The sequence below is a fragment of the Platalea leucorodia genome, assembly GCF_965183815.1.
Source record: "Platalea leucorodia genome assembly, chromosome: 5".
Taxonomy (NCBI): Eukaryota; Metazoa; Chordata; class Aves; order Pelecaniformes; family Threskiornithidae; genus Platalea; species Platalea leucorodia.
Genome location: NC_138827.1, coordinates 94894817 through 94912649, shown reverse-complemented (window position 1 = coordinate 94912649; position 17833 = coordinate 94894817). Strand labels below are relative to the sequence as shown.

Here is a 17833-nt window from a genome sequence, read left to right as displayed (position 1 = left end):
CGCCCGCCCCCTGTGGGCACCCGACGACCACTGGCAGCGCGGCGGGCCGCAGACGCACTGCTTCGGCGGCTAACGACAGCCCGCCGGGCCCGCTGCCCCGGCCCCCTCCCCCGGGCGGCAGCAGCCCTCCCCTGCCGCCTATCCCGAGCAGGAGCGCCCCGGCCCTGCCGGCTGCCCCTCGCTAGCCCTCTCGGCAGGCGCACGAAGAACCGGGCCGGCGCAGGGCAGGCTGGGAACTGTAGTCCCTGCTTTGCCGCGCACACCTTCGCGCCCCGGGCCCCTCGCCCTGCCTCCAGCCCTCAGCCGCTCTTTCCGCCAACCTCTAGAACGGGCGGCGCTGCCCGTCCTGCGGGCCCCTCGCTCAGCCCGGCCCGTAACGCCACCCTCTCCCACCAGCCAGCCCGCCTCTCTCGGAGCGGCCTCTGCCCTGAGGTAACCGCGCCGCTTTCCTTCCCCCTTTCCGCCCTCTCCGGCTCCCTCAGCCCGCCCTCTCTCTCTCCCCCGCGCACCATCCGAGTGAAGCAGGGGCCGGTAGGAGGCACCGCCGGGCAGGACCATGCCGTTTAACGCGCTCCCGGGGAGCCGAGGCGGGGAGAGAGGGGAACAGAAAACATAAAGGAAAAAAACGGTCCCGGGGCCCGGAAGCACCGCGCGGCCAGCGGCGGGAAGCGCGCGGCTGCGTGCGCGGGTGCGCTCCCCGCCCTCCGGCCGTGCGTCATTTCCGGGCGGCGGCGGTTTGAGCCCAGAGCCCGCGAAGGCGCGGGCGGCGGCAGGAGCCGTGAGCGGCTCGGCGGGGTCCGGTCTGGCGGCCCTCGGCTGCGAGCGGCCCCTCAGGGTAGCGGGGGGGGGCGCGTTTCCAGCCTGTTCCCTGCGGTGGTGCGGTGCGCAGTGGCCTGGCAGGAGGCGGAGGGCCGTTGTGAGGTGGAGGCCGGGCCGGGAGCGCGGCCTGGCCCCGCGAAGCAGCGGGGTGCCCCAGCTGGGACTCGCTCGGTGTAAAGGAGCAGGCTTCCAGGTGACTCTTGTTCTTTCTCAGCCCGTGTTTGTGCCAGAAGGTCCCGCTAGTTCTGTTCGCCCTGGCTGCTGCTGCTGGGTTACCGCAGCATGTGCTCAGGTAGTTCTGCTATCGCAGGACGCTGCTGTGTACAGGGAATTGCGTAAGTAAAAAAAAAAAATTTGCCCCTAGGCAGGTATTAAGGTGTATGTTTTCCTCAATCCCAGTACACTGGCCTGTGGGAAAAACTGCAGAGTTTTGTGATGTCCTGTGTTCTGTCTGATTGCTTTTGCTTGTAACATTTTTAAAAATGCTGTATTCCGCTGACTTGGGTAGTTTTTCAGTTCTTTATTATTCCACTAGTGGAAAAATGGTTGATGAATCAATCAGCCAAGGTCCCATGATTTTCTTAGAGCCTCTAAATTCCCTATTAAGTTTTATCGAACGTACAGTCATGGAGCAGTTAAGAGCATCAAGAGGAAATTCCTGAAGTAAACTCTTGATGGAAATACTCATTCATTTTAGGCATCTGCTACTGAGCTACATTAAAAGGCTATACTTAGTGGTCTGTAAAAATAAATAGTGGGTTCATATTATGATATCAGCTCGTGTTGACAAACGGCTATTGCAAAACTTAAGTAGTTGTTGAAGTTATCAGTCTTGCACCCAACCTTCCAATAAAGAAACATACCACCTGGGGTAATATCCTCAGCAAGTTGGGTCTCAATACATACCCCCAGAAGGATAAGTATCTGTAGTGAAATGTGGTATAGCAGCAGCAGCAGTGACAGAAAGAATTCCAAATTTGGGTTTTTTCTTTATTTTATTTTACTCGTATTTATACTTACCTTATCCCTCAGTGGTTACTTACTTTTCCAGATCATTTATGAATTTATTGAACATAATAGAAGTTGGAGCAGATTCCTTTGAAATATTGCTGATGTTGTTTCTCTCATGTATGAACAGTCTACTTGCTTGTACTTAAAAACTTTCAGTGCAATTTTTTCACATGACAGTTCAGTTTTCTTAAAAGTTTGAAGGACCTTCTCAAAAGTTTTCCTGGAAATTATAGTTACTATACAAATATGTTTATAAAACTTATTCTGTTTTAATTTAGTTAATTTTGAAAAATAGTGGAAACTGGACTGCATCAGCCAGTTTATAGGTACATTGTTGTAGATCCCCTTCAAAAAAACTTTACCAGACTTGAAAGATAAGACTCACCTTTACAAAAGATGCATTGACTCCCACCAAATAGATGCATTTATCCTGGTGTTCACGAGTTCTGCACTTCATAATTTTTTACTGTTTTTTATGCCCTATAAATGAACCATGCTGTAGTTCCATGAGTCCCATTACTGCTTTTAAAAAATGGGATTATTTACCACTAGCTAGTCCTGAGATACTAAAGCACTTTTAGATGAAAAGTTACTGGGTTTAGTAATTCAGCTATTTCATCCTTGATTTCCTTTAAAATAGTTGAGGAAAATACCATACAGTTTTTATTTTCTTACTCATAAAACTGCTGTAGCTGAATGAACTCTCTGAGTGAAGTTATGTCTCCACACCAAACCTTTTAGGGTCTGTTTTGTCTGAGAAAACTGAAGTTCCAGAGCTTGTGATCTAGAGATGTGGGAAGGTTGACGGGATGCCTCTTACAACATATTAAGGACACAGAAACAAATGAAAAATTGTAGTTAGAGAAAACATGCGCTAATCTTTCTTTTCTTAGAGCTTCCAAATCTGCAATGGGTAGAACAACAGACACAAACTGGTCTTCTGCTACACTGGCTAATTTTTTTTTTTTTTAAAAAGGCTATTTCTATTTGTTGACATTGCTACAGTGATGTACATAATTGATCTGTCTCAAAACAAAATATAAATGACCACCACTGACAAAGTCATTATACACAAGTAAAACATTGATTCTCGGTATAATTATTACTTTAGCAAATCAATAAAAGGCAATTTGGTGGAATTAATTTCTTTCTCTGTCTTGTTTCATCACTGTTCATTCTCATTTTCTACGCAACCAAAATAAATCTTTCATGGGGTCAGTATACCTTTCATAGTGCCTTCTATAGCTTTGGGTATCATAAAGTAGTGCTGTGGGTATGAATATAGACTGCATATGGATTTTTATCACTGCTGTTTATTCAGAAATTGTGACAGAGATCTTTGAAGCTTCAGGGTATGATTCTTTGTATGATCATTAAAAAGTGCGTGTTTACAATAATTGAAGGAAACTTAAAATGTTTGGGGAAGAACTATGGAAGTGTTGCTTTAAAAAAAAAGTGCATTTTAGTTATCTAAATTCTTAAAACTTCATTCTGAAGTGCATGTTCTCAGGCAATCACGTCTCAAGCATCAAATATTTTACCTGAGGTATTTTTTTACTTGCCATGAACTCCATAGTAATCAATCATGAGAGTGGTAGGTTATACATGCACAGCAGGTGGCAAAGTCCATCTTTGAAAGCTTGTAGTCCAAGTTAAAATAGTAGCGTAGATAAGGTAAAGGCAAAGGACTGGAGCATAAAGTTGATAATTAGGAGAATATTGGGGTAATGCGATTATGCACACTACTTTGCCTTTCCAAGGAGCAATGTGTGAAAGGTTTAGTAACGCACAATTCATATTGCTGTCTTGTCTTGTGCTCACGCTAGTGATTGTATATGTTTTTATAATAGTCATTGTTCACTGCATGTGGACTTCTTTAATTATTCACCTATTCTATAATTATTCACCATTCACTTCTTTAATTATTCACCTAGAGGAAAAAATAAACAAAAACTTGTGCATGTCTGGTAGTTAGTGCTTTCTGTGTTGCTGTTGCTGCTTTTTAAGATAGATCTGCAAAGTCAGTTTTAACCTTATTAGTGACTGATGCAGAAACATTTTTTATGGTAGTATTGCTATGTACTGATGAATCATATGTGCCTCCTAATTTAGATTTATGCTTCTGAAACTGCACGGTTTTTATTCAGTGTTTCAGTGAAAGAATCTTGTCGTAATCTAGTTCAACAGAAAGATAATTATGTTAATATTTCATGCTCATATTGTCACTCACAACAAGTTATGTAGCAAGCTGATCAGAAGTATATAATTTTCTCTGCTTTTGTAGAATAGAGAATCATCACAGAAAATGAGTCAGAAATTTTCTTTAGGGGTGAATCACAGAACTGAGTGTTGAACAGGTTGGTTGGGTCCACCAATCCTGCAGCATACTTCTTTAAGGTTGGCTCTACAGAAATGTTTAGTGTTTGTTTTTTGCCAGCAGTCTTGAAGTACCTTAATCAGCTTTTAGAGGAAAAAAAAAAATACTCTGTGGAAAATATTGTGATAGAACTATTGAAGTGATTATGATTGCTTTCCCAACAGTTAGAGCCGAAACATTTCTGTTCGCTCAGCTGAGAGATGAAGTGGGTATTTACCAGAGCTTTATGACTTCTTTTCTGTGAAATGCATCTCTTGGGTATACAGGACAAGCCAGAGGCTTTCCTTCTTCTGTTAAGCAAAGTTCAGTGATGGACATGCATCAAAGAGCTTTGATACTGATCATAGTACTTTTATCTGCTATTGAATGTTCCAGAGGCCCAAGGTACAAGAATATTGTTTCTTTAAAGATATGAAAGAGATTCTACTTATAAAAATGGGGGGGGAGGGCGGCGGGCGAAGCCATAGTGAATAGTGCCATCACACTTAGATGACACAGAATGTCTGGTTTGCAAAAGAAATCCAGATTTCCTTTCTCTTTAACTGGCCATTTCGTTGACATTCAGAAGGTATCCGTCTTCATCTTTGGACAGGTTATATTCTAGAAGGTCTTTAGTCAGAAGTCTGTATCAGGAGGAGGTTTAGCAGCACTGAGCTTGTCTCTTGTTAGGTTAGCACCTTGAGTGCATGACCCGATATGAATCTAGGGAGAAAAGATCCTGTGTTTCTCCTGATAGTACCAGACTTGCTTGAGAACTGGGCTTTCTGTACCTTGGTTGTGCTACTGGAAGTGCAACAGCAGCCTCTCTCTAGCTGTGGAGTTCTTATTGCTGTGTGAATCACTTACACCCATCTAGTGAGTAACATCAGGTGTTCAGACCTTGAGTTAGATGTTTTGAGACCAGGGTTGAAAACATGTTTATACAGAAGTCCTTAAGTGTGTGTATATACACACACATACGTATCTATGATTCCAGTTAGGGTTGTTGTTTTTATATGTGTGTGTCCTGGTTTCAGCTGGGATAGAGTTAATTTTCTTCCTAGTAGCTGGTATAGTGCCATGGTTTGGATTTAGGATGAGAATAATGTGATAACACACTGATGTTTCAGTTGCTGCTAAGCAGTGCTTACACCAGGCAAGGACTTTTCAGCTTCCCATGCTCTGCCCGGTGCACAAGAAGCTGGGAGGGGGCACAGCCAGGACAGCTGGCCCAGACTGGCCCAAGGGTTATGCCATACCGTATGGCTCATGCTCAGTATAGAAACTGGGGGAGTTGGCTGGGGGCAGCGACCGCTGCTCGGGGACGGGCTGGGCATCAGTCAGCGGGTGGTGAGAAATTGCATTGGGCATCACTTGTTTTGTGTATTACTATTATTATTGCTACTACTACTACCATTACTACTACTTTATTTTACTTCAATTATTAAACTGTTCTTCTCTCAACCCACGAGTTTTCTCGCTTTTACCGTTCCAATTTTCTCCCCCATCCCACCCGGGGGGTGGGGGTGGGCAGGGGCGGGGAGCGAGCAAGCAGCTGCGTGGTGCTTAGTTGCTGGCTGGGGTTAAACCACGACAGTCCTTTTTGGCACCCAACGTGGGGCTCAAACCCATGACCCTGAGATTGAGAGTCTCATGCTCTCCAAAAGAGCTCTCTTTCATCCCAGCTGAAACCAGGACAATGTGCAATAATAATTCTAGGGTTTTATATGTGGGACAAAGGATAACTCTTCAAGAATATGCTTCTTAAAATAGATTCTCTAGCAGCTAAGTAATTTAATACAAAATAGAACAAAATCCATAGCAATGGCAAACACAACCCTTATGCCTCAGCTTTGAGTGTTGCTCAATATTTTACATTTACATTCGTTTTTTTCGCTCTCATCGTCCAGCAGAATGGTACGTCAAAATGGTTGTGGTTACACACCACTTCCTTGTAGAAGTGGTCATAGATGCCCAAGAAGGTATGCACAGAAGTTCTCCAATGTTAGACTGTTCAATACTTTCACAATGACAATCTCACGGGACTTGACCGTAGGCCCGTCTACAGCATTTCCTTTCCAGTTCTCTGAAAGTCTGCGATGCATATCTCAATAGGTATGCCCATAATTCATCACATAACCAAAAAAAAAAAAAAAAAGGCATTTACTCATTTTCTGAATGTCATTAGTCTGACAGGTGATGCCTGTGACAAGATAGCCCCAAATCCTCATTTTTCTAGGGTTCTACAACAATCGGCACATCCCCCTCCCGCATCCTGCAGCACCACGGCCAGGGGCTCCGTGCACTGCGGGGCAAGCACCATGGAGAGGGGCTCTCGGGGGCCAGGGGCTTCCCACTGACTTGGAAAACTTCCAGCAGGAACCCCCCCTCCCATCCCAATGGAAGGGTTTCTCAGTTTTAGTGTAATGCAGGCCTGTGGAAGATGGAGTGTCAGAAGATGTTTGTATAGTCGCGCTAGAACAAAAGCCCAGGCTCTTTCAACTTGGGCTATATATAGATAGATACAGTGCTGAAGTGCAGTTATAGCTAGGTTCTCTTCACTGAAGAGGGTGTAACTTCGGCTGGAAGAGTGTACATCAAGTTTTGTAGCTAAAATTTAATAAATGGAGTTCTTTAGGAATACAGAGGTGCTGTTCTTTCACTGTGGCATATAGAATCATGGAATGTCCTGAGTTGGAAGGGACCCACAAGGATCATAGAGTCCAACTCCTGTCCCTGCATAGGACAACCCCAAAATTCACACCATATGTCTGAGGACGTTGTCCTCATATAGTTTCATCTGAATCAATCTGTTTGTTTTACCGCCTCACCTGTACTCCATGACAACAGAAGGAAACTGCTGCAAACTCTGTTTTACATGATCGTGCTTTATTATGTTGATTACTTTAACCATTTGCATTGTTCCCAGGTCTGTCTGTCTTTGTAACCAGTCAGTGTAAAAAAATAGGTTACTTAGTCTTGCAGATCCTTGAAGTGAATGACCATTTAGCTCAGCACATTTCTTGCGAATATAATGGTTGATCCTGCCAAATCATATCTGACTTCTTCCAAGTTGCTTCAGAAATGTGTCAGTATCAAAAAAATCTGAGCGCAACATGTTCAGAATTTTGCTGTCAAACCTGGTGGTACAATATCTACTGTTAACAATCCAGGAGGCATATTTTGCCTGATTATTCCTATGATCGTTAAGGTAATCCTGCTCCTCACACAGGCCACGAATCCAAAATAATTAGGTAATGCTTTGATGTAAGGATTTGTTGCTTTCCTTGTGTTTAATTAGTGCACTGCTACTGAACTTTTTAACCGTTCGTTTGTTTAAAGTCTATTGAAGTTATAAGAGAACAAAAGCTAGTATTTTTTCTCTGACCCTGTCCCCTTGGACAAAAATGTATGAAGAATCCACATTTTTAGTCTGAAGTACAGTATGAGAATTTCCATTGACTCTGTGGTTTAAGATTGTTTCTTTCTGAGGGGAGTAAAGTTCCTTACTTTTTTTTTTTTTTTTTTTTTTCTTCCCTTCCCCCAGACTGGGCATATTCTGCTCTTTTTTCCTCATTTGATTCTTAGGATTAAAAATTTTGGAGGACTGTTAGTTCCATCATCAGAAGGTTAAATAACCTTTTTTCTGTAACTTTTATGAAAAACGTTTACTAAAAGAGCTATATTTCAATGTCTACAAGTTAGCTGTATTTGTATGGCTAATAACTGTCATCCATGAATAGGGAACTTTCTTAACTAGTTGTTTCTTAGCATTGAGGAGGTGATACAGGCTGACCTCTTCATACTGGAATAGTTAAGAGTATTTTATTGATACTGAGGTGATGGGCTCTTCCTCCATCATCTGCATTATTTTATGCTTTCTAGGGAGAATTCTCAAGACTTGAGAAGAGTTGTGTAGATATTGAATGTTTCAAGATGGAGTGATTATTACTGTTCCATGAAGCTTTATTCTGTAACGTATTGCAGACCTGTCTTTTAAGTAAGATGTCTTCTTTTGGTTTTGTTTCCCTTAGGTTCAACATGGCTAGTACATTCCAGGAGACACCTACACTTGAAGCTTCTTATTCAGAAAATGTTGATGCTAAGCTGTCCTTTCTACCTGAAAGACTGAGAAAGAAACTGCTTCCTTTTCAGGAGAAAGGCATCATATTTGCACTTCAGAGAAGTGGCAGGTAAAATCCTTATTGTATCATATGCTAAAAATAATTATTTTAGGTAAATGTAAATTAATTTTCACAAAGACTATGCAATACCAGCAGCTCTTAGGTGAGTTATATTACAGAATTTTTTTGTAAACTATAAGATAACGTGGTTTAAAATGAGGGATTGTTTTGTTTTTTCCCCAGAGGATGAAGAAATGTTTAATAATGCATTATGCGAAAGAGGATTGTAGTAGCAAAGATCTCCACACATAAGAAGAGGTTGATATCAGTAGGACCATCCTTTTTGTCATGTTAATAGAGAATTCTTAAAATAAGTTAATTCACATTTGTTTCTTTAGTTCTTAATGGCGTGGTAGAGCTGTTAAGAGAATGACTAACAGATCTTGATGCATCTGTGTGGTATTCTATTTTAAACTTGGTACAATTCTGGCACGTAATCAGGGTGTTCTGGAACTCACTGAGCTGCAACAGCAGAGCAGAAGAAGCCTTGCAGAGTGCTCAGTTAGCAAATGCAGCAACTGATAGAGCAGGCATTCAACAATTAAGTACCTGATAAATCAGAAAAATAGTTTATGCAGCAGAGGCTGAAAATGTTTTGCTGAGTAAGAGCCTGTTACTGAGTTACAGGGGCAAAGAGGAGGGAAGGGAAATGCTATTTCCATGTTTATAAATTTTAGAAAATTTAGGCAATTGCAACATAAAGCTATGAAACTACTGTATGTTGTTCTTTTCAAAAGTAATAACATTTTAGAGGTCTGGCACAAATGAAATTATTTTAGCTTAGGTTTTAAAGGAGGATGAAGTTAGTTTCTGATCATTTCATCATCTTGCTCAGAACAAGAGGCTTAGGGTCTAAGAGGGTTGCTTGCTAACGTTTGTGAGTTTTTGCAGGAGAAAAGAAAAGTGTACCTAAAGGTGAAAAACCGGAAAGGAAATGTTTATCATCAGTTCTTGCAATTATATGGAACTTTTGATCAGTTAAAATTTCCTCTGAAGACATTTGCTTTAATTCTATTCATTTGGCCAAAACCCTTTGGCAATTATAACATTGATGTCTTCAGGGAATTGAAGCAAGCCATCTATTTATGCTGCCAGACTAGGTAGCAGAGTAGAAAGATGAGCCCAGCCGTTAATGTGCCAGCCTCAGATTTAAAAAGCTTTATGCTGTATTGGCATTAACTTCTCTGTGACCGCTGGTCATATTAGGCACTTTCCTGCTGCACAGTGTGACTGAGAATGAATACATACAGTTTTAATGGATCGGTAAGACTTTGATAGAATAGACAGCAAAATCTACATTAGAGTTGAATTTAATTAATCCAGAGCCCTTGGCTACCATAGCCCAGTTGATGTGATTCTAATAAGGGGAAGTGAGGTTTATATGGTATGCAATTGAGGTGCATTTGTATATTCAAATAGTGAAATAACAGCAGATGTTAAATGTGTATAGTTTCTTTAATGTTAATTAGAGTAGGCTAGTGGATGTATTTCAAAGTAGTATAATCTTTTGCAGCCTGTTATGTAATATAGAGGTTCTTCAGGAAGCAGCTTAACTGTAGGACTAGGTAAATTTTAATCAGATATTTCTTTCTTCTTTTTGTTTGAGAAGTAACAATTGCCTGCAAGAAGTATCTGAAAAGGTTTGGAATACCTAGGCTAATGATTCTCTGTCAAGGAGGGAATGATATTGTTTTCATTAGGATTATGGGATTTATGGTGTCTTCTTTTCTTGAAACCATTCCTTAACAAAAGACTGTTGAGTAATATGGCACTGATGGTTTTACTGTGACATGCATATGAAAGTATTTTCGTCATGATTGCAGGAAATCTCATTCCTTGGCATAGCAATTTCTAGACGTTAGGTGGGTCAAATTGAGGAATTATGTGCACACTCTCAACCAGCCTCTATATAAAGTAAAATTTATCGAGTCAAACTTTCCTGAGGAGTATTTTTTAAAATCTGTCCCTTGCTCAGGCAGATCCAATTTTCTTTCTGTCCCTAAACAGAGAACAAGAGCCTCTGCTGCTTGTAGCTGAATTTTCTTATTAGTTTGTCAGCCCTTGGCTCACCCAAGTCTTTCCCTTTTGTGTACTCTGTAATGATTTAAGCCTTCTTTCAGTATTCCCAGTGGTATATTTTAGCAGGGTCTGGTACTTTTCCATAAAAGTGTCTTTTCTAGTTTTAAAAATATATAAACATAGGACTTGAAGTAAGCAGGATGTGCATCTCAGCTCTTCTTTCTTCTCTCCCTCAGGCTATGCACTCCCTTTGCAGTCATCACTTAATCCATGCTTTGCCGTAGTGGCAGGAAACTGGGGTAGAGAAAGTGCTCTATTGTTGGCTGAAGAGATTCAGTTAATATTATCTTAGGTTAGACAAGCACCCAGCGTGAAAAGGGACTTATTATTAGAACCAACTTTTATTTCTTGCATGGTAGGGGTTGGGAGTAAGCTATTAATTTCCTTGTCTTTTCCCGGAGCATAAAATAAACATGCTGTTGTGATTTGTGTTTTTGATTCATTAGTAAATGAATCAAAGGCTTTTTCAGTAGTTGCTCCAGAGGCATTATCTCGCCTAACAGAGACTGCCTAATACTCTTCTAGGAAATAATAATTCTACGGCCAACAAGACAGGTATAGTTCAACATATGCTAAGATACCTTTTAGCTCACGGACATGCCTTAAAGGTAAATAACTGCATGGCTGCTTATTCCTTACTAGAGATTATTCTTCAGAAGTGCACTTGGGAATAGGTACGTAGAGATGGAAACAGTGTTGGGTCTTTATTTATAACCTCAAATATTAATGTGCAGAAAAAATGGGTGCACACAAATTCTGTCATTGAAAACTATCTTATTTTTATGCTTTTCTTTCAGGAAAAGTGTAAGTTACTTTTAAAAACAGCATTAATATGTATTTATTTATTAACATGTGCTTTAAACCGTCTCTTAAATAGAAAGCAACAAACTTGTCCCTTCCAGGAACATAAACTCTTAGCAATGGGCTTAGGAAATATTTAGGGCTGTTAGGGTCAGTTGTCTGTATGCTGTTGGGAGGTGGAGGTGAGCAATTCTCCCTGTTTGCTCTTTGCTGGTTATTAGTCATAGTTTGGGCAGATGTGGACAAATCCCCATTTCCTAAGAGCTCAGGGTGACCTAATCGCAAGTGAAGAGGCATAAACTGAAAACCTTAATGTAAAGATGTCATCTCGTTTATTGGGTTTAGTTGTTCTGAGCAGCAGAGTGTAATTTTCAGGCCTATTTTATTCTTCCATGTAAAATCTATGAAGTATGCAGGAGGAGGCTGACTTGAGAATGAAGGCCTAAACAGTACTGAGAAGTCATCAGCCGATGGTCAGGTGTTAGTGAAGAGGAGGTGGCAGTGTCAAAGCACAATACTCTGGAAAAAGTGGCAGAAGTTTGGGCAAAATATCCAAGATGCAGAGATATATGGGCAAATGGCTTGATTTTACTGATAAGGGTTGTATTCAGTCTCTTTTGAGCCCACATCTCTCTTTGGATATTAATTATTTTTACTGTTACTGATAGTACTTGGAAACTCACAATCTCTTTCTACCATGTGTTCTTGTTTTATATCCTTTCTTTATAAAGTGTGTGATATCTGTATTGTATTACAAACAATTTGCTCATCTGAATATACGGTAAAAGTCAGAAGCATGCTGTTGTTTGAAAGTTAGCTCTCTTGCTGCTGGGTAACATGTACTAACCATGTCGCTAAATACTTTATCAAGTTTTATAATAAAAGCTGTCAGTGTGTGATTTGCAAACATTATTATTTAGCATTGCTTGCCTTGTTGACAGTATCTGAAAGATGTCTTCAGACACACAGATATCTTTTTTTTCTAGAAATGTTGGCAGAACAATTTGTTTAAGCTATCTTCCTTGTGGATGCAAAAGAGAAGTTGTAGATATTTACCACTCCTGAAATAAGCTTTTACATTATGGTTGTATGCTCAAACCGTTTTACTGGGGTAATCTAGTTTCCCGCTGTGTTTTGTTCTCACTTTCTTACGTAAGGTTCCAGTGCATTAACATTGTAAATTCTGTTTTCTGGGGGAAAAAAAAAAAAAATTTTGTTATAAATTTATCTAAATATTGAAATGCTTATTGATACATTTACTAGGATCCGTATTTTACTCCAGTGTTGATTTATAGATAATTTTTGCTTTTTAATGGTACCTTTATAAGTTTTAGAGGTAATACATTAACTTATATTTATATGTTCTGGAGCATGTGATTTTTAGTCTCCCATACATGCTGGCTTAATGTTGTTTATTGAGTATAGACACAGTAAAAAAGTGGTAAATGACAATGGATGGCAGTAACATGATATGCAGAGTTCATATCTGGCATTAAGAGGTATCAGCTTTAATGAAAGGGTATTTGTTTTGTTAGGCAGTCATTTTCTGGAGTAAGAAAAAGTTGTATAGTATTTAACGTTGTTTTGGATAGTAAGCTACAGAGAATCATTATGAAAGTGAGCTCATTAGAGAATGGAGTGCAAGTGTCCCTCATTATAATAACAAGTCAATTGGCTGCACGTCAAAATAGTACATTTTTTTCCACTGTGATCTTTAGCAAGCTACACAGGAGAAATGCATAGTTAATTCTTTGTGAATTAAAACAGATTTTTAGTTCAAAGGCTTTATCAGTCTTCATAGAGATTAATTTCCACCCCCTCCTCAAAGTAGAGCAGAAAAACAGAGGCTCAAATCAAAATTTCCTCGAAGCTTATGAACACAGCTAAAAGGTTCTAGCTCCAGTTCCTCACTGGAAGGGCAGAGTATATACAGTCTGCTGAGGTTTTAGTAGTTGAATCATAAAAATGAAAGCTCTTGGGCAGGAAGCAAATAGAAATGTTTAGAACTCCCAGGCACAGTATAGTCCTTTGTAGGTCCAGGCATTTCTGATACAAGTCGTATTTAAATTCTTGGGCAAATTTCTACAGGAATTTCTTTAACTTTCTAGGATGGTAGTAGGAAGGAGTGATGAGAATGCACAGAAATTGAGTCTAGATATCTGTGCATCACAGTAGATGAACTTTTTTTTCCCCTTTAAATTAAAAATTCTTAAGTTCTCAGAAATCCTTGTTCTGAATCTGCTTCGTTGTATCTCATTCAGCCTGCCTGAACATGAAAAACCTGCCCTGTAGTCTGCATGTCCAGTGTGTTGGGCAGGGGTGGGGCGGGTGGAAATGTGTCTTTTAATAGAATTTTTTAGACTTTGAGGAAGAGGTTAAGCTTTCTTTGCTATGAATAAGAAAATTCCGCAGAAGAAAATACATTTTTCTTCCATTTCCATTTTGAAGCACTAAGCCTAGATGCATGTTTACATATCTGTTACTGTCTATGTCTAATTTTTCTGTCCTTTGTTCGAAAGGTCATAGGTTGCTGCAAGTCTATGTTGTGATTAAATGCAAGACCAACTGCTTTTTACCATTGTCTAAAATAATCTTTTTTTTTTTTTTTTTTTTTTTTTTTTAGAACCAGCTACCTCGTTTAAACGAACACTTAACAAAAATATTTTACAGGCTACTGTTGGATTGTCCCCCAGTATTATTTCTCAGTATTTCTCTTCTGGGAGATGTGGCATCGTTGTTTTCAGCTGAATTTTGCTTTACTGTTTTCATCTCTGTTATAAGTCCTCACAACAGTACAGTCTATTAGTTTACTTGACGTCTTAGTTTAACTTAGCATATAACTTCATTTATGCAGTGAAAACATTAGCCATTAATTTCTAAAGGAAGAGAAATGTAACAGAAATGGTTGACATGGAGAGTTCATATTTTATGGAACTATGGCTATTTGATAATTATCAGTATATTGTTTTTGATGTCAGTATATATGGACCACATTTATAAGAAGAATTTTTCTTCAAGTTTTATTCATGTTGGGCCATTTTGTTTTGAATAAGTTGCTGAAGATCTTAGTGAGCATTGTAATATCACTGACGATGTGAGACTGGAGTTAATCTGAATTCTTCTTGTTAAACTTGTGACCAATTTGATCTTAAGATGGAGAGTTCAGAATTGAACATAAAGAAGATAAATTCAAAAACAGACAAGATGAAGTTAATCATAGTCTCTTTTGCGAGTTCTACTTATTCTCTCTGGTTTTGTCACAGTGACTTTGATAGATGCCAAATTAATTAAATTTGCTTGATAGAAAATGAAATTCCATTCACATTTGTTTTTTTGGGGTTGGTTTTTTTTTTTTAGTCATGTCTAGGAATATTTCTATGAATGTTTAATTTTTATTTTAATTTGTAATTGGTGACTTGAAGCATCAACTGCCATCAACAAATGTCTCCATTATTTGTAGATCTTCAGATCAGAGAGAAATGGGAATGAAAATAATTGTAACTTTTTAATGAGATTTCTGTCTCTAGTTTCAGTAGATTGTGGTTAGAGAGTCTGAAAGAGGTGTTTGAAACAAGGCATAAGTCTCTTGCTAGAGTAAGAAAGAAATCTTCTTTTATTCCAACATATTCAGCAACTCATTTTAGGTATATGAAATAATTATAATTTTGTGATAAATCTGAGTCCTTAAACCCTGCATCGTAATAGATGAGCAATTGTTTCCAGTCTTGGAAAACAAAGCTGAAAAGTAATTACTGAAAAGTAATTGGGGAAAAAGAATGGAATGGCTATTTAATGAATATGTAGAGGATCAACAGTTAATATATTTCAGCAATTATATATGGAGTAGCTCTGTGAGTACTGTGTTTTTAAAGAGAGGTTTCTTTTTTTAAAGACATTGGTTTGTAATGTTTCAGAGTACATTTCACATCTGAGAAGTGCCAAAGGGGGGAGAGAGAGAGAGAGAAGATGAAATGAAGATGCTAGCTCACAGAATGAGGTTCAGATGCAGGAAGTATGAATGAGAGATTGAGCCAAATTCTGCAGAGCTTTCATGGCCAGGGAGGCTTGTTTGGAAGTGATGCTGGAGGAACTGGGAAGCAATTCAAATGGAAAAAAAAAATGCATTGTCAGTAAGTGAATGTAGAATCTCATTCAGGGGAGGAACTGTGTGGGGTTAAAAAAAGAAAAGATTTAACAACAGTAAAAAGCAATGGCAGTAATCTGAGAAATTACCTGGGCTTAAATGTGGACTTTTAGCAGGAGGAATAGAGAAGAAAATACAGATTTTTAGAAATGCAGGGCACAATTTGTTAGAACAGAAGAGAAGAACCAAGTGAAAGACTACAAGTGTAGGTAATAGGTTGTCAACAGTGATGGAGAGAGGGGGAATGAATTTAGTGTTAGCTGTATGCAATGGAAGTTTGCAGCGGGAGAATCCACAATGAAAAATCAGTGTGTTTAAGCATCAGGGAGAGGGCAGAATGAAAGTCATCAGTTTTGAGTATGTAAGACAAGCTGCTTTAATGCGAGTGAGAAAAAGTAAGGTCTTAAACAAGTATGAGTCAAATTCTGACTGACTTAATGGAAGTTGGAAGCAGAGGAAGAATGTGGGCAGAAGAGAAAACTACCCCAAAGGTAGCTGGGTAAACAATTTAAATCCATATACTTTGTGATGTCTTTGTAGCATGTTGAAGGAGGGACAAGTTAGAGTAGAGGAAAGAAAGCGATGTAGAAAAGATCGGCAGAGTTGCTTAGCTCAGAAATACAAGAAAAGTGGGATATTCTGTCAACAGTTGAATGGATGGTTGGTTTTGAAGTATTTGGGAGGTACAAAAGTATTTTGAAGTATTGATATGGGAGGGAACCAAGTGTAGGAGAACACTAAACACTGTTTTTGAGAGCTTGGGGTAGTGGAGGGAAAAGACATTCAATCTGAGAACTGTTGAAAATGGAGACACTAGCGATGAGACTTTTCTAGGTAATTCTTTTCCCTGTTGCCTGATTCAGCTAACTTTAAAGGAGGAAGACAAGAAGAGAGTAGTTCTGCAGCTCTTGCAGTGCAGACCACTGCAGGGGGAGGATCACTTGGGAAAGCAGAGTTTATTGGAAAAGTAATTATAAGTACCTACATTTCATTGAAAGTCCTGAGACTACATCCTAAGGAAGAGCTATTGTTGATCACAGGTATTTCAGTCATGCCAATTAATACCGAGGTTAAGGTTTGTAGCCTAGATTGTCAGTAGTTGAAATTGTTGATGTTGTTCCAACTGTTCCAATTAACTGAAGTCAATTTTTCTTGCATTGAGTCAGCTGGTGAACCAGTTTGTCTCTGAAGCCAGTGACTGAATGGGTAAAGAGTTTTCACTATAACTATTAGGTGTCATCTTGACTAGAATTTTTATCAGTTAACAGTTCAATTAATATATTCTGAAAACCTATTGAAGTGTCTGAACTTAACCTTCAACTTGACCGCTTTGATATGTGTTATTCCACACATCTTTGTCAAAGCTAAAATAGTAGAATATGTTGTCAAATGTGCTCTTATAGCTTTCAAATCTTAATAAAGCATTTTAGATGTTTTTTCAGTTACATGTTGAGGAGTGTTGGAGAAAAGCATAAGACAGCACAACCATTCTCCTCTACACTCCTTTAGAGAATCATTAACACTGCAAATGTGGCAATTCAGTGCATCTTACATTAGATTGAGGGTTGGTTTTTCATTATTTAGTTTAGTTTTGTTTTTTTTTTTTTAAATACCTGGTGTAGTTCAAGAGCAAGGGTATCATCTAGCTTAAATCTTCTGGGGCTTTATTTTTGGTGAAACAACCTTGATTATTTTTGCAAGGAAGTCAGCTCTCTTTGTTCTAGTTTTAGGACTGCGTGCTGTGATTACTGACACACAAATGTAATGGTTGCTTGCGCAGTTTTATATAAAAATGTACTAAGTTCAGATTCCTTAAATAACCCTTGGTTAAGATGTTAGTGCTAAAGTGTTGGCTTGTGAGTAGGAGGTAAATTATATGTTGTAGCGTTATATAAAACTGACTCACATGAGTAGGTGAGAATCCCAAGAATATCAGGACACCCACACTAGTGAAAGAAAGATGCTAGCTTCCTCTGTACAACATGTTCCAAAGGCTGCATTAACAAAAACAGCTTTAATTTGTTTGAGTAGTAACAAAATTTTTCAGTGTTTTAAGAAATGAAGTGCTACTGCTTTGACTATTTGTCTTGGAAAATGCATTTAAAAATGAAGGAATTTGTTCTGAAAAAGTTACCTGTGGTTCTAACTGTTTTTTTCCAGATAAGTAGCATTGAAAATTAATCAAAAAGTTGAATTGTCCCTACAAGCAAGCAATAGTTGTATTGGATTGCTATACCCCTTTAGCTTTTAAACTTAGGAAGCAGAACTGTCTAGTTTAGAGAGGATATTATTGCAAAATGTTTCTGTAGTTACAAGAAACCTCTAGTACTGATGGTATTACTTAGTAGGATTCTTGGTTGTATAGACCTTAGATATATGTCAGTGTGTTGCTAATCAGTATTCTTGCAAGAGCAAAGTTCAAAATTAGATTCTTTGTCT

The 17833-nt window shown here is 39.1% G+C and overlaps 1 protein-coding gene across 1 annotated transcript in view; it reads left to right on the top strand.

Moving 5' to 3' along the window:
* Positions 1-359: 359 nt before the first annotated feature.
* ZRANB3 (zinc finger RANBP2-type containing 3) overlaps positions 360-17833 on the top strand; it is a 52031-nt gene continuing 34557 nt past the window's right edge. The window contains exons 1-2 of the mRNA XM_082313098.1: positions 360-432; positions 8221-8379. Coding sequence (XP_082169224.1) covers positions 8228-8379 — 152 coding nt within the window. The 5' untranslated portion in view covers positions 360-432; positions 8221-8227. The remainder of the gene's footprint in view (positions 433-8220; positions 8380-17833) is intronic.